The 25,615-nt window shown below is 57.4% G+C and overlaps 1 protein-coding gene across 6 annotated transcripts in view; it reads left to right on the top strand.

The window, feature by feature from the left end:
- The first annotated feature begins 7,538 nt into the window (after positions 1 to 7,538).
- The window catches only part of CROCC (ciliary rootlet coiled-coil, rootletin), a 43,676-nt gene continuing 25,599 nt past the window's right edge, over positions 7,539 to 25,615 (top strand). For 2 of the 6 annotated variants that reach the window (XM_025448280.3, XM_025448279.3), the window contains exons 1-13: positions 10,683 to 10,894; positions 11,494 to 11,638; positions 12,826 to 12,980; positions 17,806 to 17,991; positions 18,085 to 18,168; positions 18,243 to 18,304; positions 18,387 to 18,552; positions 19,268 to 19,374; positions 21,648 to 21,884; positions 22,360 to 22,456; positions 23,538 to 23,621; positions 23,995 to 24,228; positions 25,009 to 25,208. In XM_025448280.3, the coding sequence (XP_025304065.3) occupies positions 10,835 to 10,894; positions 11,494 to 11,638; positions 12,826 to 12,980; positions 17,806 to 17,991; positions 18,085 to 18,168; positions 18,243 to 18,304; positions 18,387 to 18,552; positions 19,268 to 19,374; positions 21,648 to 21,884; positions 22,360 to 22,456; positions 23,538 to 23,621; positions 23,995 to 24,228; positions 25,009 to 25,208 (1,817 nt within the window). In that variant the 5' untranslated portion in view covers positions 10,683 to 10,834. Of the gene's footprint in view, positions 9,976 to 10,681; positions 10,895 to 11,493; positions 11,639 to 12,825; positions 12,981 to 17,805; positions 17,992 to 18,084; positions 18,169 to 18,242; positions 18,305 to 18,386; positions 18,553 to 19,267; positions 19,375 to 21,647; positions 21,885 to 22,359; positions 22,457 to 23,537; positions 23,622 to 23,994; positions 24,229 to 25,008; positions 25,209 to 25,615 lie in introns of those variants that run through there. The other 4 variants (XM_025448283.3, XM_025448281.3, XM_025448282.3 and 1 more) reach the window with 4 other exon arrangements.

The raw sequence follows: 25,615 nt of genomic DNA, 5'->3' as shown, positions 1-25,615 counted from the left end.
GTTAGGTGTGTGACCACGGGCTCCTTCCTTAACCCAAGTGTCACTCACAGGGGGCATAGATGTGCTAGCAGGTGCCCATCCCATAGTTTGGCCTTAATTACCTCTAGAATCAGGTAACTTACCTGGAACCATTACTCATAATGGGGATGGTGAGGCAGCCATCAGGGATCTAACCTGAAAAACACCTTGGCAGATCTGTGAGGGGTGGGAATGGGGTAAGACCCAGATTGATCCTTTTCATCACCAACTGGAAATTCTGGCTGGAAAAAAAACCTGCTACGGGATCAGGGTCCCCCAGAAAATCCCCCATACCAAATCAGGCTTCTCAATTAGACACCTGATGGAGCTTCCAAATTGCTGGGGTGCAGTTGGGAAAGTGTGAGGCTCAGCCTGAGCTCTACAGAGCGGGGAGTCGAAGATGAAGGTGGCCTCCCACAACTGCCACCACTGGGTGTGCACACCTGCCATTTCCTTCCAATGTCGGTTAGACCAATGACTTCTAAGCAACGCAATAAGGCAAAGGTGACACGACGATGTTGATTCCGTGATTATGTTACAGAACATCACTTCTGTCCCTCTGAGATCCTCTCACTGGCTTTAGCGAAGCAAGCTGCCGTGTGTGTGCTGCCCTGGTCGGAGGGTCAAAGAGCCAAGGAACGGAGGGCAGCTGCAGGCTGATGGTCAACGGGGGACCAAAGCTCCTAGTCCCGGCAGTCAGCCAGGAAGGGAGCACTGCCCAAACCACGTGAGCTTGAAAGCTGGTCGGTCATTCACATGAGCCCCAGCCCTGGCCAAGCCTTGACTGCAGCTGTGCAGAGGCCCAGACTCCCAACTCAGCAACGGCCAGGGAACGTCTTCAGCTGCAGGTCTGTGGTAATACTGTTACACAGTAATAGATCAGTAAGGCAAGAGGTGAGCAAAGTGTGTTTGAAGTCCGAGTCTTGGAGAAAAGCATCTGGACAGATGTGTGGTTTTGGTGTGTGTGTGGGGTCTCTTCACATGCTCTTTTCGTCCCTTCCTTCCCCTTCATGTTGACGGCAGCTGTCGCTCAGTGATGCTTACTCTGCGCTGGGCGCTGTTCCATGCGCTTGGCATCAAGCTCCATTCACCAGCACGGCAGCCCTGCAAGGTAGGTGCTCATCCGTTTTACAAATCATGAGACCAAAGCAGTGAGATTAGGTTAGTTTGCCTGGAGTCACATGGCTGCTAAGTGGCAGAGCTGGGACTGGAACCCAGGCATCTGGCTCCCACATCCATGCTTTTAATCAGGTCGATCTGCTCAATCAGCGCTGCCTCCAGGACTGGCACCGAGGACCTGGTTAATCCATGGAAGTTCCCGTTCTCCTAGTAGATCAAGGAAGCTGCAGTATGGCAGGTATCGAGTGACAGGTCAGGGGTGAGGCTTTGCCTCCTAGGAGATTAGAAGCCACTGCCGGCATCACGGCACATAGTAGGCTCTCTAGTAGGCTCCCAATAGCTGTTGATTTCTCTGAGCAGAGTGACAGGATGCCATGCCCTGTGGATGGAATGGACTGGAGTTGGGGAAAGGCCAGTTTTTCCCTACTGCAGCTTGAAAGTAGACAGATACTTAGAGATCGTAATCAATCTTCTGGATTACAAATGTAATGCAGGTACGAAAACAAAACCACAAAGTCTTCACGATCATCCCAAGCACTGCTTGAATTGTAGGAACATGACCTCATCTCTGCCTCTGTCTTCACGTGGGCTTGTGTCTGTGTGTGTTCCCTCCCCTTATAAGGACACCCTGCACTGAATTAGAGCTACACCCCTGGACTTAGGTGGACCTTCAACCCAGGACAGTTTTATCTCAAAATCCTTAATTACATCTTCAAAGGCCCTATTTCCAAATAAGTTCACATTCACAGGTATTGGGGGTTGGGACTTGAACATATCTTTTAGGGGGACACAATTCAACTTACCACAGTCTACCCACTACACGATCCATCAGTAAGGGATGGGTTTTATGAATTTAGATACGTCCATATAGCAGAATACTAGATTTTTGGCGAAAAACAGAATGGAAAAGCTATTTCTATAGCGGTAAGGAGCTATCATTGCGCTTTATCAAGGGCCGGCAGCCAGGTACAAAATAAGGTGTAGATAGAATATGCTTTTTTAGGTAAATGGGAAGGGAAAGATATTTTATGTGCATAAAGTATCTCTAGAAAGATATACAGGAAATGGCACCCCACAGGTCCCAGGACCCCGGAATCACGACCTGAGCCAAAGGCAGATGCTCAACCACTGAGCCACCCAGGCTCCCCAATGTACTATCTTGTCAAAGAAAGAAAATCTACATTTAAAAGGTCATCTCTCCGGACACCTGAGTGGCTCAGCGGCTGAGCCAGCTTGGGGTGACCCCGGGGGTCCTGGGATCGAGTACCGCATCGGGCTCCCCACAGGGAGCCTGCTTCTCCCTCTGCCTGCGTTTCTGCCTCTCTCTCTGTGTCTCTCGTGAATAAATAAATTAAATAAATAAGTGTCATCTGTCATATCCATACCCAAAGATACAGAACAGAGTGAGCATTTTAGTGTCTTCATCTTGTTACATATAAACAGTAAATAAATTTTACTTAAAGAATATGGGCTTATATTCTGTCCAATGTTCTGGAACGTTTCACTTACTAACTTCTATTTCTCCAGGCATTGAATGTTGTATAACATTTGGAATGACCTCATAGTTTTTCATTAAATGAATAACCCTTTCTAATTTTTTTGCTATTCAAGCGGACATTACAGAAAGACTTCGCAAAAAAATAATAAATAAATAATAAATAATAAATAAAATAAAATAAAATAAAAAAGACTTTGCATGTTACCTTAAGATATCCAGTGAACCCGGCTAATCAGAACGCCCATTCTCTAAGCCTCCTGGTAATGTGGTTTTGTGCATGGTGGCCAGAGTCCAACCCAGCCTAGCACCTGGATTTGGCAGGCATTTGGCCCTAGCAACCCTGGGGTGGTAATTCCAGTCACTTGTTTTCCTGTGACCTGAGCTGCAGATTTAGAACCCTCTGCAGGGAGCAGGTGAGGCCCTGGCATAACTCCCTTCTGGTGGCTGGTCCTAGGGTCTCCGGGCTGAGCACCATCTGGTTATGGGGCAGGGTGACCAGTGGGCAGCAGTTCTGGGATTCAAATGACCACTGGCCAGGCTGAGCTGAGCAGAGCCACAGATTCAGCACAGCAGGGCACCCAGCCTCTTCACAGAGGGGAGCCCGAGGCCTCCTGAGGAGGCCTGGGGTAAGTATGTGACCCCCCTCCCCAGAAGGGTCATGTGGGCTCTGGGGTAAGAGGGTCAGGAGAGAGTCACTGGGTTTGCTGTCCTTCCCAAAGTCTCATATGAGGTAGTGTGGTGTAGAGGAAAGGAGGGATTGAAAGCCACTGAACTCCCTGCCGTGTATCCTTGGGCGAGTGACTGTACCTCTCTGAGTCTCAGTTTCCTCATCTGTAAAATAGAAATAATCCTAGAACCTACTTCGCAGCCTAGATCCTGTTTCACAGAGTGTTTAAAAGGGGCTGAGGATAGAATGAGAAAACGTAAGAGGAAGCAGCCAGGACAGTGTGGTGCGCAGCCAGTGTGGGCTGCCTTGGGGTACAGGAACTGTAAAGGGATACGTGGTGGAGGCCACAGGCAGGTCTGCTGGAGGGAGGGACAGGGATGGGGGCTGAACCCCAACTCTGGTGTTGGGAGGAGCTTTCTGGAGTGAGTGCTCTTGTAGGGACCTGCAGGGTCAGCTGTGGACTGGTGAGGCCATGAGCCTGTCAGGGCCTGGCTGGGGACCTAGCAAGTCTGGGGACCCCGGGAAGGGTGACACAGACCTGGGCCATGCCACGGTACCTGGGGGCCAGGTGTGGTTACTGGCCAATGTCAGACAGCCCTCCCTTGGGAAGTTGTGCCTTCTCCTCTCTACCTTACAGCTCTGCCTCTCTATCCCCAAACCCCAGGGACTGACCCAAACCTTTCTTGACCAATACTCTGAGCCCTGGCCCAGGCTACAGCCTTGCCTGTGCCATCCCAGGGTGTCAGGACTTGAATATAAAACCCAGGCTCTCCTTTGAGAAAGAGGAAACTCCCACTCCCCTTTCTACCCATCTATTGACTGTTTTCCAAATATAAAATTAGGGCCGCCTGGGTGGCTCCGTGGTTGAGTGGTTGAGCGTCTGCTTTGGGCTCAGGTCATGATCCGGGGGCCCTGGGATAGAGCTGGAGTCGGCTTCTCCTGCCTCCGCCTCGCCCCCTGTTTGTGTGTGCTCTCTGTGTCAAATAATTCAATCTTTTTAAAAAACCATAAAATTAAACATGTGTTTTCAGACCAAGCACACCCCCTTCTTTCTGCTCTAGAGATTCAGACCTGCCTCCCCCTTTGAAAACGGATGATTTGATTCAATGCTTTGGAGAACAGGGAGATTGAGGCCCCGTGGGTGGGTACAATCTAATTTACTGATACAACACGAACGGACAGATCACTATTTGCTTCCGAAAGCATGGTTTCTCGGAGCGCCTGGCTGGCTCAGCCCGTGGAGCTTGAGACTCTTGACCCCACCTCCGGGTTGTGAGTTCGAGCCCCTCGTTGGGTGCAGGGATTACTCTAAAAGAAAAGAAAAAGCCTGGCTTCCTCTAGGATCTAATCCTTATCCCATTTGGGGAGAAGGCGCATGAGTTTGTGAGAGAGTGGGCACGGGCAGCCGATGGGGTTCGGGCGCTTCACAGACGAACGAACTGAGGCCAGAGTGCTCCGGCAGGTTGCAGGGCAATCGGGAAGACGTTCTCCGGGCCGCAGTCACCGAGCCTCAGCGGGCGGGGAACGACCCTCCGGCCGGCCGGGTCAGGGAGCACGGACGAGAGCCCGGGACTGCAGCTGGGCGTGGGCTCCGATTCTACTCCGCCTCCTTGCAGCGTGGCGACCTTGGGACTTGCTTAATCTTCAACTGCCCCTTATGCACGAGGAGCGGATGGCCCCCGTTTGCTGGGCCGTCCGGAGAGACAAAAGGCGGCGTGTTGGAAAAGCCTCCCCGGGGACCCGCCCCTCGCGAGCGCGCGACAGCCGGGGGCGGCCCCGGGGTCCCGCGCCCTTCGCCCGGGGCTACGCGGGAACGCAGGCCCCGCCCCCGAAGCGGCCTCCCGGGCAGGCCCGCCCCAGGACACGCCCCGCCCCGGTAGCCACGCCTCCGGGTAGCCACGCCCCCGAGCACGCTCCGCCCCGGTAGCCACGCCCAGGGGATGCTCCGCCCCCTCGTGGCCCCGCCCCCGAGCACGCCCCGCCCCCGAGCACGCCCCGCCCCGCCCGGCCCTTGCGGCGGCCCTGGCGGCGGCGGCGGCGGCGCGCGAAGGTAGGAGGCCGCGGGCGCGCGCTCGGGCGGGCGGAGGCCGCGGGGCGAGGCGGCGGCGCGCGCGGGCGGGAAGGCGGGCGCGCGCCAGGGGGCGGGCCGGAGCGGCAGTCCCCGCGCCCCGGGGCACCCCGCGCCCTCGCCGCGCCCCCGCAGCCCCGCACCCCCGCTCGGCGGGCGTCCTGCCTGCACCCCCGCCCCTGCCCCCACCCCCGCCCCCGACGCTGCTCCCGACGCTGCTCCCGACGCTGCTCCCGACGCTCGCGGGCGGGGGCGGGGGCCTGCGGGGCTGGGCGGCCCGAGCCCGCGGCGGGAGGCCCTTCCCCGGCGTCCCCACTAACGGCAGCTCCGCGCTGCGGCTTCCTGCGCCCCCGCCCGCCCCGGCCCCCGCCGCCCCCGCCCGCTGGGTGCTGCTCAGTTGCCGCAGGGGCGCAGCCGGGGCGGGATCCGGGCCCCCTGGGGCTGCTCGTCCTGGGGCCTGCTGCCGGGCTGGGCTGGGCTGGGCTCCGTCGTGATTTCCCTGCAAACCCCCGAGGACTGTGCCCTGGGCCGAGGTCTGCACCGCGGTGGCCCGTCTCCCCGGCGCCCCCTGGGCCTGGGCCTTGCCTGGGGGACTGGGGGGGTCCATGTGGTACCTTCTGCCCGCGTTCATTAACTCTTTCCCCAAGCTGGGCTCTCAGCAGGTGCTTAGTAAATAAACAAGCCATCCGGGGCTGAAGCCAGCCCGGTCTCCTTAGGCAGCAGCTGGGCTCAGAAAAGACCCGAAGCAGCCACAGCCCATGGATCTGGAGGCTTTGCCTGACTTGGCTCCTCCTCTCCCCAGGCTGTCTCAAGCCCTGGGGGTGAGGGCCCGCCTGGACACCAGGCACCCTTCCCACTCAGGGGTCCCCTGATAATGTCAGGTCCCCCCTCCCCCAGCTCCTGGGATGCAGCAGGTGCTGCCATGTGTTCCCTGGGGGTCCTTCTGGGATCCCGGCCTGTGGGTGATGTCATCTAAGGCCAGAACTTGCCTGATGTGACCCGAACCAAAGCTCAGGGAAATTGTTTCTTTTTTTTTTTCAATTTGTTTCATTTAGCTCCCTATATTCTTACTTGTCTCTTTGCATTCATTCATTCATTCATTCACTCATTCTACAGCAGTTTGTGGAGCTTTGGCTGTGCAGACAGCATTGAACAAGGCCAACTTGGTCCCTGTCCTTGGAGGAGATAGACAACATACATGTTAGAGAAAACCGTGTGCCTCTGGTCAGGGACCACTTTAGCTGGGGGTCAGGGTTCGCTCTCTCAGTGGGTGATATTTTTTTGAGTCAAGATCTGGTTGACAGGCAGGAAGCAGCCATGCAAAAGAGGGAACAGCACTGCAGGCAGAGAAAGCAGCAAGTGCAAAGGTCCTGGGGTGGGAGCATGCCTGATGTGTTTTGATGAGAATCAAGGCCAGCGTGGCTGGAGTGATATGAGCACTGAGCACGGGGGGATAGAGAAGGGGATGATGAGGTGCGAGAAGTTGACTGGGGTCCGGGGTGGCAAACCTCATGTGCTTGAATTTTGCTATTTTATTTTGATTGTGACAGGACGCAGTGTGTATGTGTGTGTGTGGGGGGGGGGGCATTGAGCAGAAGCGGGAGGTGATTTCCATTGTGTGAGAATAGACTAGAATCGAGGGACCATCTCAGCAGTGCAAGCAAAAGATAGCAGTGGCTTATATAATACGCATGCGAGGGTGGTGCACACAGTACATGCTATGTAATGGCAGCTGTTGCTATGATTGCTCAAAACTTTGGAACCAGGCATGTCTGGGTCTCACATGTGGCTTCAGCTCTTCAGGCTGGGGAGCTTTGAGCAAGTTATTTAACCTCACAGAGCCTTAGTGTCGTCATCTGTAAAGTGGGTAGAACAGTGCTGCCATCACAGGGCTGTCAAGAAGGTTAAAAGAGATGAGGTGCAGATGCAGAGTGATGGGCAGAGGGCCAGGCTTGTGGTCGGTTCAATGTTTTTGTTATAATTCCTAGTCAGCAGTAGAGAATAAAGAAGGGCATAAGTGTGGGCAGCCCGGGTGGCTCCGCGGTTTAGCGCCGTCTTCAGCGCAGGGCGTGATCCTAGAGACCTGGGATCAAGTCCTGCATCGGGCTCGCTGTAGGGAGCTTCTCCCTCTGCCTGTGTCTCTGCCTCTGTGTGTGTGTGTCTCATGAATAAATAAATTAAAAATCTTAAAAAAAAAAAGGCATAAGTGGGCAAGGACACGGGTGTGTTTGAAACTCATGAGTCATCTCTGAGGGGCTTTTTGGCTGGTTCCTGGCACTAAATCTGGCAAACAGCAGGCTTGGACGGTGGGCAAGGCCAAGCAGGCTGGGAGGGTGGGCCAGAGAACAAGTGCAAAGAGTGGGAGAGAACGAGTGCAGAGTGTCTCCTCTGTATTTATTCTCCAAACAATGGCTGAAGCGTGCCCCTGTGTGCCAGGCTCAGGGTTCTAGAAGGGGTACTGCGAAGAGCCCGTAACAGTCGATAGTAATAATAGCGCTGGTAGGAGCCAACACTTAGGCCTTATTTAACAGTGCGTAATCATTAGGGTAGTACTAGCTGATGTGACAGTGAAACCCTGAAATCTCAGAGGCCTAACAGAAGTTTATTTCTCATTCATGGCAAGTCCTGTTGGGTGTTTGACAGGTGGTTTTCTACATGGCGACCCACGGACCCAGACCCTCCAGCTTGTGGCTCTCGCATCCCCTAGGACTTCAGCGTTCTTTCCTTCCAGCTGGAGAATAGGGAAGGAGGTCAACAGTTCCTCATGGGAGGCTTTTATGGGCCAGGTCTGAAGTGGCACACGTTCTTTCTGTCTTAATTCTACTGGCCGGAACATGATCACATGGCCATCTCTGACTGCAGGGGAGTCCCAGTTCCTACGAAGAATCGGAAATATGTTTTGGTGAACACATAGCAGTTTCTTTTTTTATTTTTTTTTTAAGATTTTATTTATTTATTCATGAGAGACACACATAGAGAGAGAGGCAGAGACACAGGCAGAGGGAGAAGCAGGCTCCATGCGGGGAGCCCGATGTGGGACTCGATCCTCGGACTCCAGGATCACGCCCTGGGCTGAAGGCAGGTGCAAAACCTCTGAGCCACCCAGGGATCCCCCTACACGTAGCAGTTTGTGCCACACCACATCCAAGCACACAGCTAAGCATGGATCGCCTTACTGGATCCTCATGATAGAAACAATCATTATCATCCCATTTTACAGACAGGGAAACTGAGGCTCAGAGGGGCGAAGTCAGTGGCCCAGGTCACACAGCTGGTGGGGAGGCATAGCCAAGATTGGAGTCTGATGCTGAAGCTCTCACATCCAGACTTTTCCTCTGAAGAATTCCATTATTTTGAGATTTGGCTGCAGATGTTGGAGAACTGCATGGACACACAGAGTTTAGATGTGATTTCTTGGGATCTAGAGAACATGGTCAGACTCAAGGGGAGAACTTTGGGCATAGCCAAGGGTTCTGGCATCCTGTTCCCTTCCCCTGATCCCTTAGGGCACTGCTGGGGGAAGGCACAGAATAATTCAGTTCACCAAGCACATGTGGGGCCGCCTCTGTGCCAAGCTGGGCAAGCGGGGGTGCAGACCCTGGCCGAGGGGTGTTTGTGACCTACCCTCTGCTCTGGTTATGGGTATGGAGCCTGTAGAGGGGACTTCTGGAGGGTATCTGGAGGTGGGAAAACGAGAGTCCCAGAGTTTTGTACTGACAGCTCTCTGCCCCTGGCTGAGTTCACTTTTGCCTAGATTTGGCCTTGGTTGCCGTGGCATCTTGATGGCACTTACCTTTTTGACCTGGAGTGCCCTGTTTCCTGGTTTTCCATCTGCAGAACAGATTTCCTAGTTGAGTGTGAGGGGTCCAGCTTGACTGAGGTGCATTTGTGCAGAACCTGCTGCATTCCTCGGTGTGACTTAGATACGTGGTAGTCTTTTTATTTATTTTTATATTTTTATTTTTTTAAAGACAGAGAGAGAGAGAAAGAGAGAGAGGCAGAGACACAGGCAGAGGGAGAAGCAGGCTCCATGCAGGGAGACTGATGGGGAACTCGATCCTGGGCCTCCAGGATCATGCCCTGGGCCAAAGGCAGGGGCTAAACCACTGAGCCACCCAGGGATCCCCATGTGGTATAACCTTAAAGGGAAAATACCTGGCCCCGCCTGGAAGCACTTACTGGGGGGCTGCCTGGCCCAAAAGAAATGAGCTTTGGGCTTACCACTCCCCTGCGGCATCACTTTGAATAGGGGAGAGCTCTAACCTCTCTAAGCCTTGGTTTTCTCATCTGGAATGAGTTGAGGTGGGGAGCTAGTGAGATGAGCCAATATGCCTCCTATGGGATCCGGCGCTCAGAGGGGCCCCGGAAGCAGGAGGGACACTCCTGCTAATGAAAACAGAAGAGCAGCCTCCGCTCCTCATTGCTCACCCCAAGCCCTCTGGGTTCCAACCCCCTCTACCTTTCAGCTCACTGGATCCTCAGAGACGCTGTGTCGTAGCTGCTCTCAATCCCATCTTAGAGATGAGGGTACGGAGCTCAGAGAGGTACCTTGTCCGAGGTCATGCTGCCAAGGAGCGGGAGAGCTGGGCTCCCATGTGACCGCAGGTGTGCGGCTCAGTCCAGAGTTTGGGGCCTCACTGCTTCGGGAGCCTCCCAGCGGCCGGGCGGGAACAGTGGGAGGTGGGGGGTGGGCCTCTGGCCCTGGGGTACAGGGACTGTCCATTTTGGATTCTCAAATGAGTGAAATCGGTATTTCACACGATCGTTGTGCCCACGCGGTTTTTGGGTCGCTCTCCCAGACTACTCCCTGAGTGGGTGCCAGTATTATCCGCATCTTACAAGCGGACAAGGAGACCCAGAGGGGCAGAGCTGCTTCTTCAGAAGCACACGGCCTGTGTGGGGCTGGAAGTGGGGGCGAGGGGATGACGGGGTCCAGATCGCTTGGGGTGGGCCATCCCACACCTTCCGTGGTTGCCCTGAACCTGATGTGGGAAAGCGTCATCCCAGCACCCTGTGAACAGTCTTAGCAAACCACGTGACCCCCGCCTGGGTCAGCAAAGAAGGTCAGAGACTGGCTGACCCCACCCCCTGGGCTTGGCGGCTCTAGGACCCAGCAGCTGGGGAGGGAGGACAGTTTGGGGGGCGGCGTGGAGGGTCCCGGTCTCAGGCCCTCTTGCTCCCTCTCTCTATCCTCTCCCTTTCTCCCCACTCCTCCCCTCTCCCTCCCCTCCCCCCTCCATTCCTCCTCTCCCTCCCCCCTCCTCTTCCCTCTCTGCCCTCCCCTCCTCTCCCCTCCCGGCCCCTCCCCGTCCCTCAGCCCGGCCCACCCCGCGGTCACATGGGGCCCCCGCCGGATTTAAGCCTAATCTGCACAGTGCTCAGCACAGCGGTCTGGCTGGCTGTGGGGTGGGCGAGCTGAGCTGATCTCAGGGGCCCTGGAGGGGGGTGCCCCCAGCCTCCCCCCATGAGCTTGGGGCTGGAGGAATCGTCGGAGGCCCAGCCGACACTGGAGACTGTTATCCAGGTGGGTCCTGAGGCCTGGGCCCACCCTGTCCAGGGCAGGGGAGTGTGGGTCTAGCGGGAATAGATGAGTAGTAGGTGAATCTCGGGGTCATGGGGTGGGAGAGGTGGGTGGTGGGGTGCACAGGGTCCCCGCTTACAGCTCCCAGCCGGATGAGGGGTAGAGCGGATGCTCAGGGCTCAACTGCTACGGCTCCCTTATCCTAGTGCCCCATGGGAAAAGGGGATCCCTGCTCCCAGGTTTAAGGGTTGAGGTGACCTCTGCTAGCACAGTGGAATCCTCACCACGTGGCGTGGGAGCTGGCCTGGGCCCCCGACGCTGCGCTGCCCGGATGGGGTTTGTGAGCAGGCCATGCCGTTGGGTTCACTTCTCTGGTCCTCGGTGGGGCCTCCTTCCCCGGGCAGGGGGCCCACAGAGTGTCTTCCCATGGGGCTCTTTGCCATACTAACTCCCAGGCTTCCCTCCATTTGGGGGATTTCCTGAGGGTCTCCTGGGCACCCACATCTTGGGCGGCAGGACTTTGTTCCTCACCCACCCGGGCCAGGGAGCCCAGGGTCCCAGGTCCCTTCAGAGGCTCTCTCTCCCCATCACCGCCCTACCAGACACTGGAGAGCAGCGTCCTGAGAGCTGGCCAGGAGGAGGGCCTGAGCGCGCAGGACCCAGCCCAGGACGCCCCCAGGACCGCCGGCCTGCCCGCCCGCATCAGGGAGATTGTCACCCGCAACCTCTCCCAGCCTGACAGCCAAGGTGCTACTCTTCTTTCACCTTCCACAGACCCTGCCTGCACCTCACCCCTCCTCACATCCCCTTTTTCCATGGTCAGTGACAGTAGTGACTCACCGTGAGGCAGGCACAACCCAATGGTGGAGGGACCCATTTTACAGATGAGGAAATGGAGGCTCAGAGGTACTTTTGCCCAGAGTTGTTCTCCGTGTGGTGCCGCTCCACAGGGGCTGAGCACCCCGTCCAGCAGCCTGCAGCCGAGACTTAGACCCAAACACCACATTCTCTCCCAGGGCAGGTGGGAGCTGCCTGAACCCGAGGTTACAGGGGGAGGGCAGCTCAGCTTAGCTCAGGGCGCTGCAGAAGTCCAGGGGTGGTACTGACCATTCCCCGCCCGGGCAGAGAGGCTGATGGGCCCCTGTGCCTCCTTGGGGGGGCACCCACAGCCTCACATGTGGCTTGAGAGTCTGGGAAGGGCACAGTCCGTCATAGCTGGCGTATTTGCAGCTTTCCTTCGTGGTGTTTCTGGTACCCTGGCCTCAGTTGTCCAACCTCAGCCTCCTTGGGAGGCCCAGGGATGTGGGGCCCCTCGGAGCCCCAGGCGAGGAGAGACGTAGAGAACCCTCACCTCAGGCTGGGAGAGCCTAGAGGCCTGCGGGGTGTGTCCAGTCTCCTGGGGTGGAAGGGGAGCCCACAGGACAGGGGACACTTCTCCCTTTGGCCTTTTCCCCCTCCTCCTCTGCCTCCTTCTCCTCCCAGCATGACCTGTGCTGTCTTAAGCTCTGGCTTCAGAAGTGACACGAAGCCCTTCCCTTAAGTGAGGCCTCCCTGCCCTCCGGGTCGGGCCTGGCTGCCCTTCCGCTCGTTTACAGAGCAGCAAAAGTGAGGCCCAGGGAGGAGTCATAGTTGGAGAAGGAAGGAGCTAGAACTCAGGTCTAGTCCCTGCCTCCAGGACCGAGCCCCCCGCCCGCACGTTCTGGGCCTGCTGGGGCCACCCTTCAGCTGTGGTTGTGTCCACTCCGAGTCTAGCTCTAGGCCCGTCTCTGCCTACCCCCCGTCCTGCTGTGTGTTTGCGTGGCCCGTGATACATCCACGCTCAGGGGCCCGGTCCCTCTTCCTGCCTCCAGTGATGTGTCTAGAGCACCGGTGGGGGGAGGATGTCCCCCTGGACCTGGGGGGAAGCCAACCTCGTGCCTGCTGTCCCTCTCCAGCCCCGCTGCCAGCCACAGAGATGGCCTCCGTGCTGTCACTGCAGGAGGAGAACCAGCTGCTGCAGCAGGAGCTGTCCCGCGTGGAGGACCTGCTGGCGCAGAGCCGCGCGGAGCGTGATGAGCTGGCCATCAAGTACAACGCGGTCAGCGAGAGGGTGGGTGCTGCCTGAGGGCCAAGAGCTGGGCCAGGGTGCTCCCCTGATGCGAGGGCAGGAGACAGCCAGGCTGGACCTGGGCCCTGGGCTGAAGGTGGGCCCGGAGTTGGGCTGGCCTGGGTGTCGATTGTGGCCCTGCCAACATGCGTGGCCTTCAGCAAATCACTGTGCCCTCCACGTCTGTTTTCTGTCGTGGGGATGCTAGTGTGACGTGGGCTGGTGAGGAGTCAATGAGGTGGTGGGATCAAGTGCCAGTCCCCAGAGTATTTCATTCCTATCTGTCTCCTGCTTGGGGTGGGGAACACAGAGAGTAGGACCCCTAGAGGCCCCTGCTGCCCCTCGAGTGTCTGGACGTCTCTGTGCTCCCACGTCCGTGGGTCTTGGGGTCCGGCCAGCGGCGGCTGAGACTGAGGCAGGCAGGCTGGAGTAGGCATGGGCAGCATTCCGCGGGACCTTCCGGGGCAGCCCTGTGGCCACTCTCCATGGGCGTGAGGCCTCGCCGAGGAAGGAGGAGCAGCCAGGCCGGCCTCCGAGTCCAGACAGGATTCACGCTGCCCCGGGACCTGTGCTGCAGGCTCGTGGGGCTCCCAGGGCCTGGGCCCCGAGTGCACGTGGTTTCTGGTGCACTGTCTCCTTTGGGCCTCCAGGCACGTGAGAGGTGACGCTAGGGAGTTGAGGGGGGCTGGAAGTCTGGGAGTGGCAGGAGGGAGGGAGTGTCTGGTGGGGAGGCTTGCGGGTGGTAACAGCAGTCGTCACAGTAACTACTGTTTGTTGAGTGCTTACTGGGTGCCTGGCACTTGGCAGGGTGCTTCACATCGGATGCACCAAGGTTGCGGGACCGTTATGATATTTAATAGAGGGGATAGCAGGCTCCGAGAGGGACAGCACCAGGCTTGGGGTCACACAGCCAGTGAAGGCTGGGCTCTCGACCCCCGGCCCAGGGCTGTGCATTGCCGTTTTGTTTTCTGGGTGTAGGAAGAGACAACTGTGTCAGGAGTTCCGGGGGAGGGGGGGCGGTTGGAAAGCTGGAAGGACCTCAGACATGACCCTCTCGTGGTAACAAATGGGAGACTGAAGGCCAGAGCCGGAAGCCGGCCCAGAGCCCCCCGTGTGCTAGGCAGAGCCAGGTTAGCCGAGGATCCCTGGGCTCGGCCTGTCCACGCAGGGGCTGCATGGTCATGTTGGGAAGAGGGATATGCGTTTATGTGTGTGGTTGTGGGGTATGCCAGTGTCCTGGTATTGGCTCGCCTGGACAGGCCCCCGACTTGTTGAGACTTGCAGAGGAGCAGGGCGTTGTGGGGGGGCATGGTCGCCCCTAGTGCTGGGGACAGTGCAGAGCTAGTTTTCCAGGGTTTGCAGGGGGTGTGGAGGGTGGGCTGGCCCGAGTCCCCCATTGTTGGGGGTGACGAGGCCTTGAGCCAGCTTTCTTCCCAGTTTAGCACCCTCTCATCTTTTAGCCACTGGCACAGTGCCAGGCCCCTAGGGGCTGCCTCTTAAATGCCAGCTTCTGACTGATAATGAAGCTGGTGCGGCCCCCCTAGCTGGCAGGGGAAGGAGAGGAGATGTGGAAGGTGGCAGGTTTTTTTTCTACCAAGACACAGCTGCTGAGGCTGGAGGCCCAAGGCGTTGGGGTGGCGGGCTGCATTAGTCTAGAAGATTCCCCCATGTGGCTGGGGAGGCCCTTGAATAGCGTGTAGAGGGAGCTGGGTGTTTCACTTTTCTCTGTGTCAGGTGGTGTGAGTGAAGCCCCCCACCTGCAGGCAGGGTTTGGACGAGAATGGCCTCCAGGCCGGTCCTGGGGTGTGGGCTCCCAGAGAACATCAGAGTCTGGAGATCGCCTTATCACAGATGGGGAAGCAGGCCCAGATCAGGGGCTTGGCCGAGGTCATTGGTGGAGCTGGGTTAAGAGCCCTGGTCCAGGGGTGCTTAGGTGGCTCAGTGGGTTAAGCATCTGCTTCCAGCTCTGGTCCTGACCCCGGGGTCCTGGGGGTCCTGGGATCGAGCCCCATGTCAGACTCTGCTCAGCAGGGGTCTGCTTCTCCCTCTCCCTCTGCCCTTCCCCCCCTGCTCACCCTCAAATAAATAAAATCTTAAGGAAAAAGAAAGACCCCTGGTCCAGGGCTCTGCAGTCAGTTCTGTGGGACTTTGTCCCTGCTGCCAACGTGTTCCCACAGTACAGGTGGCCAGGCCTGCCCCTCTGGTCATACATGTGGGCTGTTTTGGAGGCCCGTGAGGTTGTTCTGATCCTTTAAACCCCACGGCATCCCTGGGAAAAAGAAGTGGAAGCAAGATCAGGATCTGTATTCTGTTGACTGCATGTAGGGAAACTGAGGCAGGGGCTCCCTGTGGCCACCTCCCAGATCAGAAGGAGGACCTCATGGTCCCTTTGGAGGCCACCCCCCCCTCCCATCTTCCTGTCCCTGACTAGCAGGTGTTGGGCAAGGCAGCTGGGAATGGGAAGGCATGGCCACGCCCCCTGGGCTCCACAGGACTGACCCCCTGGGCTCCCCCAGTTCCATGGCAACCTGGACTGAATGAATGGCGGGTAGTAGGGCAGTGGTTGCTAGGGGAGACAGTAAACTTCTTTCATCCTCAGCTTGGTGACCCGCCTCTTTTCCTTTTGAATTACAAGTTAAACTGAAAGGCTGTTTTGTGAGGGGTGAAGTTTACAGAAGGGGGTGAGGTGTGGCTGGGAGTGGTCCCGGGCCGGCTGGGAGCACTGGGGAAGTCGGTGGAGCACCCACCAACTGCCTGAACCCTTCTAAATCACAGCAGCAAATAGCACCTGGTTCACACAGATGTGCAAAACATGCAGAGCAGGGGCCCTGATCAGACCTCATGGAGACACACACAGATGCACAAGATGAGTCACTCGGAAACACAAGTCCCCTTAGTGATACACTCCCATTCATGGACTGGACACAGCGTAAGTCACACCCACAGCCAGGTACCACACAGTCCCCCTGGTTCACCACCTAGACGCACAGCCGTACACCAAGATATCCCATCCTGCAGACAACACAATACGTGGTCTCACGTCTCGTGGACCGACACAGCCAAAGCTGTGATGCATACCTGCACTTTGCATAGAGTTGCTGATACGCATGCCACAGACACACGTGGAGCTCAGACACGCTCCCCAGCCCCACCCACTTGCAGGCCTGCATGTAGACATAAAAACACGTGAACACATGGGCACCCACAGACGTCCCCAATGCTTGCACCGCAGCGTAGTCCTGTGGCCACAGATGCCACCTCACTGAGGTCCCTGCGAAGGCCGAGACACAAAGAGGGTCCCCTATGGGGACAAATGACAAAAAGCCCAGCCACAGCCAGTGAGGTACACCCACATCGATGCACAACACACATGGTATCTCAGTGCCACCACGCTCAGATGGAGACACTCGCCTGTCACCTGACTTAGGTCGACTCCACGCAGACACTGGTCATGGGCCTGCAGCCTGCCTTCCAGGCAGAAGCCCCCAAGCAGTCCCCGCTGACCCTTCTTTATGGGTGGCACCCCAGTGGCCACTGTCGCCCTGCCCCAGCACTGACCCTAGCCCATGGGGAGGGGAAGGTCAGAGAGGGTAGGGAGCAGGCGTTGTCGGTGGTTCCTTGTGTGGCTCCCAGGCTTGCTGGGAGAATGTAGGCCCAGAGGGCTGGCCTGGCCTGGCCTGGCCTGGTCCCATTATGTAGCCAGGGTGAGAGCAGTTGCCCTTGTTGTCGGCTTCCCTGGCACCTGGTGTGCAGGGCATGTGAATGCCATGCCTGGGCTAGCGGGCCAGGCACTGGGGAGGTAGATGGCGAGTGTGGGCCTGGGTCAGGCTCAGCCAGGCGGGGCTGTCTTCCCCTTGGTTCTCTCTGGGCCCTGTCACTCCTCTCGTCATTCCTGTTCCCTCCTCCCTTCCTTGGCAGCTTGAGGAAGCTGAAGGGCCTCTGGGACCAGCAGGTGCCTAAAGGGTTAGGAGGCTCAGCCAGAGCAACCATGGTGATGACAACGCAGGCATCCTGCCTGAGCTCACAGGGACTGACAATGAAGGGACTGCCAGCTGCCTGGGGGTGGAGCAGGGTGCCCACAGAAGCTTCCCGTAAGGTGGGAGGGGGACAAGCCAGGGCTCGGCAGGGATGGGAGGGTATTAATAAGCAGGCCTGATGTTAGAGACTTGGTGCCTCTTTCAGAGCGCGGTGTATGTGAGGCGTGGGGGCGGGCCGGGGGCTCCTCTGCGTCCCCCTGGGGATGTTTGAGATTGCCAGTGTGCCTTATGTGTGTGCATGTCTCTCAGCTCAGATATGCGCGTGTGTATTTTGCCTCTGTTTGAATGGATTCACATGCGCTCATGCGATTAATTCACGATCTCAACCAATTTGCTGCTCCCACTCTTCTGGGGCTAAGAGGCAGTGGAGAGCAAAAATCTACGTTTCCTGAGCTCACCTTGGGTGGGGGCGGGGAGACATGGGCATGTTGCTAATAATCAACCACAGCTGCACTGGGTGTTTGGAGGAGAGGCACATGGTGTACCCATGCGAGCACACAAAGGGCCTGTAAGATTTACCCCCAACCCCTCGTGCAGCTTTGTGCCTTGCATGCACGTGTTTGTGGGCCCACCTGCATGTGTCCACCCATGCCTTGTCTGTGTGTCCATGCATGCTCAGTCTGTGTCTGTGCACAGCTGCATTACCCTCTGCACCCATGCACTGCATCCTGGGCTTGCCCGTGTATGCCTGCAAGGCATTGTGGGTCCAGGCCCAGCCTGGCACCCTCTGCAGAGTTCTGTGCTGCCTTCCCGGGAGGCCCGGGCCTCTCACCCAGGGACCTTCCCTGCAGCTGGAGCAGGCTGTGCGGCTGGAGTCTGGGGAGCTGGAAACGCCAGAGCCCAGGGGGCTGGTGCGGCAGAGCGTGGAGCTGCGGAGGCAGCTGCAGGAGGAGCAGGCCTCCTACCGGCGCAAGCTGCAGGCCTACCAGGAAGGCCAGCAGCGGCAGGCCCAGCTGGTGCAGCGGCTGCAGGCCAAGGTCAGGGCCACCCACTCCTCCCGTTCCCCCCTGTACTCGCTTTGCCCCACCCCCCCACCTAGGGCTAATCTTCCACTCCCCACCCATCCACAGACTCTCCAGTACAAGAAGAAGTGCTCGGAGCTGGAGCAGCAGCTGGCAGAGAGATCCACAGAGCTGGAGCGACAGCGGCTGCGGGTGGGTGCCAGGGTGGGGCAGGGCAGGCCCTTCCCTCTGCCTGCCCAGGCTGATGCCCCACTTCTCCCGCCCAGGACACAGAGCACAGCCATGACTTGGAGAGCGCCCTCGTCCGCCTGGAGGAGGAGCAGCAGAGGTGGGGGTGCGGCAGGAGGGTGCAGGGCTGGCAGGGTTGTCCTCTCCTGCCATGTGCACACTGGTCCCTTTCGCACCCCCAGGAGTGCCAGCTTGGCCCAGGTGAACTCCATGCTCCGAGAGCAGCTGGACCAGGCGAGCTCGGCTAACCAGGCTCTGAGTGAGGACATCCGCAAGGTGACTACCGACTGGACACGCTGCCGTAAGGAGCTGGAGCAGCGGGAGGCGGCGTGGAGGCGTGAGGAGGAGGTGGGCACAGGGGTGCTGCGAGGCAGGTGGGGTCTCAGGGGCCCAGCCTGACCCGAGGGGCAGGACAAAGGGGTCAGGAGAAGGAGAGGGAGGCCGTGCTGGCCTGTGAGTCCCTTAGGAGAGGTAAATAGTTGCTTAGCCCCGACCCTGTTCCTCATAATAACTGTGTGGTAGGTGCTGTCATGCACATTTTATTTTATTTTATTTTATTTTATTTTATTTTATTTTTTTTTTTTAACCTATATAGTTTTTTTTTATGATAGTCACAGAGAGAGAGAGAGAGAGGCAGAGGGAGAAGCAGGCTCCATGTACCGGGAGCCTGACGTGGGATTCGATCCCGGGTCTCCAGGATCGCGCCCTGGGCCAAAGGCAGGCGCTAAACCACTGCGCCACCCAGGGATCCCTGTCATGCACATTTTAAAGAGAAGTTAAGTAACCTGCCCACACAGGTGATGCAGCTGGCAGCTGGGATGCAAACCTGGGCCTCCAGCACTTTCTGACCTTCCGCTGCCTCAGTGCAGCCCAGTTCCCTGCGGGAGGGAGGCTGGAGATTCTGAGCGGGACACCTCCCTCCAGCCCTGGACGCAGGCTGGGCGCTGGCCCAGGGGAGGACCCACTTCCTGGGCGACCCCGCCTCGCAGGACCCTCGGAGTTGGGGGGCGGGGGCGGGGCTGGGGCGGGGGCGGGCCGGCCCTCACTCACCCGCCTTGTCCAGTCCTTCAACAGCTACATCACCAATGAGCACAGCCGCCTGCTCCTCCTCTGGAGGCAGGTTGTGGGAGTGCGTCGGCTGGTCAGCGAGGTGAAGATGTCCACCGAGAGGTGAGGGAGGCCCGGCTGCCAGAGGGGCGGCCTGCGGAGACGCTGCTGCATCTGCTGGACAGCCTCTTTTTTTTTTTTCAAATATTTTATTTTTGAGAGAAAGAGAGAGAGAGGAGCAGGGGAAGGGCAGAGGGAGAGGGAGAAGCAGGACTCCGCAGGGAGCGGATGCAGGTGGATCCCAGAACCCGGGAATCATGACCTGGGCTGAAGGCAGACACTTAACTGACTCAGCCGCCCAGGTGCTCTAGCCCCTCTTTTTTTTTTTTTTTTTTAAAGATTTTATTTATTTATTTATTCATGAGAGACACAGAGAGAGAGAGAGAGACAGAGACACAGGCAGAGGGAGAAGCAGGCTCCATGCAGGGAGCCTGATGTGGGACTCGATCCCTGGTCTCCAGGATCACACCCTGAGCGGAAGGCAGGTGCTAAACCACTGAGCCACCCAGGGATCCCCTAGCCCCTCTTTTTAAGTTGAATTCAGCTCAACTCAGTTGAATGTCAGTCCAACCCAGCACACCTACTGTGTGTAGGCTCTGTGGAGAGGCAGAAATAGCTTCTGGCACCATCAGGGAAGTCAGCATTTACCAGGTGTTACTCTGAGCTAGGCTCTTTGGCCATTTTATTTCTTCTTTTTTAAAAAAAATATTATTTATTCATGAGACACACACACACACACACACACACACACACAGAGGCAGAGGGAGAAGCAGGCTCCATGCAGGTAGCCTGATGTGGGACTCCATCCCAGGTTTCCAGGATCACGTCCTGGCCTGAAGGTGGCGCTAAACCTCTGAGCCACTGGGGCTGCCCCATTTTATTTCTTCTGGTATCTACAACGTCCCTATGAGGTGGGAATTATAATTCCCATTTTACAGGTGAGGGGACTGAGGCTCAGAGAGGTAGAGTGACCTTCCCAAGGTCACACAGAAGAAAGTAAGTGGCTGAGACAGGATATAAGCTCCTGCATTTAATCCCTTAGAATGTTCAGCTTCTGCTACAGGACCTTGCAAGCTCTAGTGATGAAAAGATATGGACCCTCAAAATTCTAGACTGAGGAAGTGAGTGGTGAGTGGCATGGAAATAGAGAGAATACCACAGATTCTCAGAGGATGGGAGGGTCGGGGAGGTTAGAGAAACACTTCATAGGAGAGGTGGAATTTGCACCGACCTCAAGGGCTGGGTAGGATTTTAACCAGCAGAGCCAGGGGCACTCCAGGCAGAGGGAAGAGTGTGAGCGAAGGCTCGGAGGTAGGAGGACATGGCAGTCAGTGGGGTTGAAGCAAAAGGCAGGAAGGGGGGTCAGGCTGTGAGAGCCCCCAAGGCCCATGTGAGCAGGGGAGCGTGGTCCTGCTTGATCTTTGAGCAGGTGAGGCTTTGGGGAGAGCTTCTCTACATCCAACATGGGGCTTGAACTTACAACCCTGAGATCGAGAGCTGCATGCTCTGACAAGTGACCCAGCCAGGTACCCCTAAATATGTTTTATTTATTTATTTAAAATATTTATTTATTTATTTGAGAGAGAGAGATGGGGAGAGGGAGAAAGCGAATCCCAAGTGGATTCTGTGCCAAGCGCAGAGCGCCTTCAGAACCAGGATCTGGAGAAGAGTATTCCACTGAATGGATATACCAGATTTATTTAATGGTAGCCCTCTTTTGATGCACATTTAGATTGTTACCAGTATTTCTTACATGAGCAATGCTGCAGTGGATCACATAGACAGGTCACTTTCCTTGCATTGGGCCAATCTATAGGATAAACTCTTAGGGGTATAGTCAGTAGGTCAAAGAACCTATCCATTTGGGCAGCCTGGGTGGCTCAGCGGTTTAGCGCCGCCTTCAGCCCAGGACGTGATCCTGGAGGCCCGGGATCGAGTTCCATGTCAGGTTCCCTGCATGGAGCCTGCTTCTCCCTCTGCCTGTGTCTCTGCCTCTCTCTCTCTCTCTCTCTCTCTCTGTCTCTCATGAATAAATAAATAAAAATCTTAAAAAAAAAAAAGAACCTATCCATTTATAATTTTCAGAGCTCTAATTGCCCTGTGTCATGGTTACACCTACTTACCTCATGCCAGCAGTGTAGCGGAGGGCCTGTTTCTCCATAGCCTTGCCTACATTGTGTTTTATGTGACGTTGTGTTTTGTTTTGTTTTGTTGCCAATCTGACAGTGACATCGCTGTCACTATATACCTATAAAACTATACCATCCTGGGATAGTTTTAATTTATACTTGGGACCCTGCCCCTGTCCTGTCTCTATCCTCTGTTCTCTCCACCAGAGATCTGCTGCATTTGGGAGGAGAGCTGGCCCGGGCCTCAAGAGCCATCCAGGAAGCGGACCTGGGGCTGAGTGCAGGCCTGCGGCTGGCTGAGAGCCGGGCTGAGGCAGCCCTGGAGAAGCAGGCACTGCTGCAGACCCAGCTGGAGGAGCAGCTGCGGGACAAGGTGCTCCAGGAGAAGGACCTCGCCCAGCTGAAGGTGCAGAGCAACCTGGACAAGGCCAATCTCAGTGCCAGGTGGGTACCTGGTAGGCAGCACAGGAGGCAGGCTTCCCTGTAGAGTGTGCATCTGGGGATTCAGGGAGGAACGAGTGTCTGTTCACTGGGGATGGGCCCTCCCCCTGTGTGAACTCAGCTAGTCTTCATAGACACTGTGTGTGACAGAGGCGGGGGACTGAGGTTCAGGGGGCTCTTGTTCAGGGCACGTTATGAACGATTTAACCACTGATGCTAGAACTTCCTTTCTGAGCTCCTGTGACCTGGATGAGTCCCAGGGTGTCTTCCCATGAGGGAAAGCAAGTGGCAGCCTCACTCTTCTCTTACAGATGAGTAGTCTGAAGTCCAGAGAGAAGTGACTTGCTGAAGGTCACACAGCTAGGGAGGTGGATGCTAGGGTCCCTTCCTGAGGTCTGGGAAAGCATGAAAGTCATAGAGCTGGTGGGTCTGAGGTGGGTGGGTCTCCCCTTCATGTCTGTAACTGCCCTTCTGCCAGAGTGACAGAGCTGGCCCTGACCGTGGAGCGCCTTCAGAACCAGAATCTGGAGAAGGATCAGGTCAACAAGGTCCTTACTGAGAAGCTTGAGGCCCTGGTGAGATGCAGTTGCCCCTGAGACATGGGGGGGATTGGGAGACAGAACAGATCTGTGGATGAGGGCTGTGCTTGCTTGGGCCACCCTTAGCATTCCATTTATTGCTTGCTTGCTTGCTCTTTTTATTATTTATTTATTTATTTATTTATTTATTTATTTATTTATAAGTGTGTGTGTGTATGCACACACAGGGGGAGGGACAGAGGGAGAAGCAGACTCCCCACTAAGTAGGGAGCCTGACTTGGGGCCTGATCTCAGGACCCCAAGATCATGACTTGAGCCAAAAGCAGATGCTTGACCCACTGAGCCACCCAGGTACCCCTAGCATCATCCTATTTATTCATAAAAGATTTTATAAAAGATTTTAATTTATTTATTCATGAGAGACAGAGAGAGGCAGAGACACAGGCAGAGGGAGAAGCAGGCTCCATGCAGGGAGCCTGATGGGGGACTCGATCCTGGGACTCCAGGATCCTGCCCTGGGCCAAAGGCAGGTGCTAAACTGCTGAGCCACCCAGGGATCCCTCTAGCATCCCATTTAGACTCAGTTTTACCTCTCATTCATTGAGCACCTAGTGTGTGCCAGGCCTAGTGTGAGTACCTGGTGTGTGCCCGGCTTAGTGGTAAGTACGTGCACCTACTTTATCGTATTTCATCCTTTCAGCAGCCCTGTATGTAGCCTGAGTCCCATTACACGGATGAGGAAACAGGCCCAAACTGAGATGCCTGTGCCCTGCTAGCCCAGAGCTCCTTCTCTTAGAGCTTAGCTGCCTCCCTCCAAGAGGGACCCCCTTCAAGGGTACTGCCTGGGTTGGTCATCCTTCTGTGTGGGGCCTGGCCTGGGTTCTATGTCCCGCCCTCCTCCAACAGACCGTGTGACCTGTATAGTGACACTGTGCTTCTCTGGGCCTGGTCGGTCAGTGAGGGCACTGGGGCTGCTCTGGGGTCTACCAAGCGTTTGGCCTGTGGGCATGGCTTTAGCGGCCACCTGTTGGGCAGGGCCCGAGGAGGGAGATGAAGGTGGAGTTTCAGGCTAGGGTAGAAACCCTGACCACTCTTTGTCTCCCCAACATCATGCCAGGAATCCCTGCGGCTCCAGGAGCAGGCGGCCGTGGAGACAGAGGACGGAGAGGGGCTGCAGCAGACCCTGAGAGACCTGGCACAGGTGTGAGGTGGGCGGGAGCCCTGTGCCGGGCGGGGCCAGGTGGCCTGGAGCTGGGCCGCTAGTGGCTGGCGCGGGGACCCCAGGCTGCTGCTGGAGGCCCCTGCTAGCTGAGCCTGGCCTCTGCCCCAGGGGAGCCCCAGCCTGAGGGGAGGCGCTGCACGTTCCAGGCCCACCTGTGGGAAATGCCCGATTTATGTCTTGGCAGCATAGGGGAGACCTCACCGGCGCCGAGGGCTGGGCCAGGGCAGGTGGAATCAGGGGGGCCTGTGGGAAGCGAGCTAGGAGCGTGCGCCCAGTGTGGGGGCAGGCCGACGCGTGGCCCCTGGTCCTGCCCAGCCAACCCGCGGCCCCGCCTCCCCGCCCCCCTCCGCAGGCCGTCCTGTCGGACGTGGACAGCGGCGTCCAGCTAAGCGGCTCCGAGCGCACGGCCGACGCTTCGGACGGCAGCCTGCGGGGGCTCTCGGGCCCCCGGACGCCCTCCCCGCCGCGCCGCGCCTCGCCCGGCCGCGGCCGCTCCCCGCGCCGAGGCCCATCCCCGGCCTGCTCCGACTCCTCCACGCTCGCCCTCATCCACTCGGCCCTGCACAAGCGCCAGCTGCAGATCCAGGTGGGAGGCCCCAGCGGCCCCCGGGGCGGCCTCCAGGGCGGCGCTCCAGGCCCGGGGTCGCGCTTGGGCCACTCGGGGCGGGGCCAGCGCTGTGGGGGCGGGGCCAGCGCCGCGGGGGCGGGGCCGGGGTTCCGCGGGAGGAGCCCGGGCCTGGGGCCTGAGAGTGGCTGGGTCCTGGAGGGGATCCAGAGCCCGAGAAAGAGCCACTGAGTCAGGACCCACGGAGGCGGCTGAGAGCGCTGGGGCAGGTCTGAGCCCAGAGGGCGAGGTGCTTGGGCAGCTGGGGGCGGAGCCTGGGGCCAGAGGAGCCGGGGCAGAGCTAGAGTCCTGGTGTAGGAGAGGAGAGTGCCCTACCGCGGGAGCCAGGAGCCTGGGAAAGGCTGGGAGGTGTTGGAGGGGGTGTTGGAATCAATCTAGGATGGGAGGAACTGGGGATCTAGGGGCATCGAAGAGTCTGGGGGAGAGTCAACCTGGGTGCAAAGGGGAGGAGCCCTGGGGTAGTCAGAATCCAGGAGAGGAACGAGTGTGCTTGTTGGTTTGTCTGGGGCCTAGGTCGGAGCGGCCGAGGAAATGGAGGCTCAGAGCCCTAGCCGAGTGCTCAGACAGGTGGTCGGGACAGTGAACAGGAGTGGAAACCTCGTCTGGGGGGCTAGCTCCTCTCTCCTGCTCCAGGCCTCGGCCGCAGAGTAGGCTGGTGTACATCTCGGAACGAGCAGAGAGTAGGGGACGCTCTGGGAGCTTCCTAGGGCTCCCCCAGACTCAGTGGTTCCCATGCCACAGGACATGCGTGGGCGCTATGAGGCCAGCCAGGACCTCCTGGGCACCCTGCGGAAGCAGCTCAGTGACAGCGAGGGTGAGCGCCGCAGCCTGGAGGAACAGCTGCAGCGTCTGCGGGACAAGACTGACGGGGCCACCCAGGCTCATGAGGACGCCCAGCGCGAGGCCCAGCGTCTGCGGAGCACCATCGGCCTCCTGAGCAGGTGCCTGAGAGGTCGGGGTGGGGGCCTGGGTCTAATGCCAGCCCGAGCCCATAAGCATGTGGATTGCACTGACATGCTCATCACTGGCCTAGAATGTCTGTTAACATTTAAATTAATTAAGCATTATCAGGGTGCCTGGGTGGCTTGGTTGGTTAAGCATCTACCTTCTGCCCAGATCATGATCCTGGGGTCCTGGAATTGAGCCCCTGCTTGTCAGGGAGTCTGCTTCTCCCTCTGCCTTTGCCCCTGTTCATGTTCTCTCTCTCTGTCAAATAAATAAAATCTTTAAATTAATTAAGCATTTAAAAAAGTATAAATTCTGTCTTTCTGTTATCCTCACCACATTTTAAGTGCTTGGTAGCCACAGATGGCCAGAGAACATCTCTGTCATCTCAGAGAGTTCTGTT

Source organism: Canis lupus, chromosome 2 (genome assembly GCF_003254725.2).
Source record: "Canis lupus dingo isolate Sandy chromosome 2, ASM325472v2, whole genome shotgun sequence".
Taxonomy (NCBI): Eukaryota; Metazoa; Chordata; class Mammalia; order Carnivora; family Canidae; genus Canis; species Canis lupus.
Note: the sequence above shows the minus strand (reverse complement) of the source record. Positions and strands in the feature narration are given on the sequence as shown.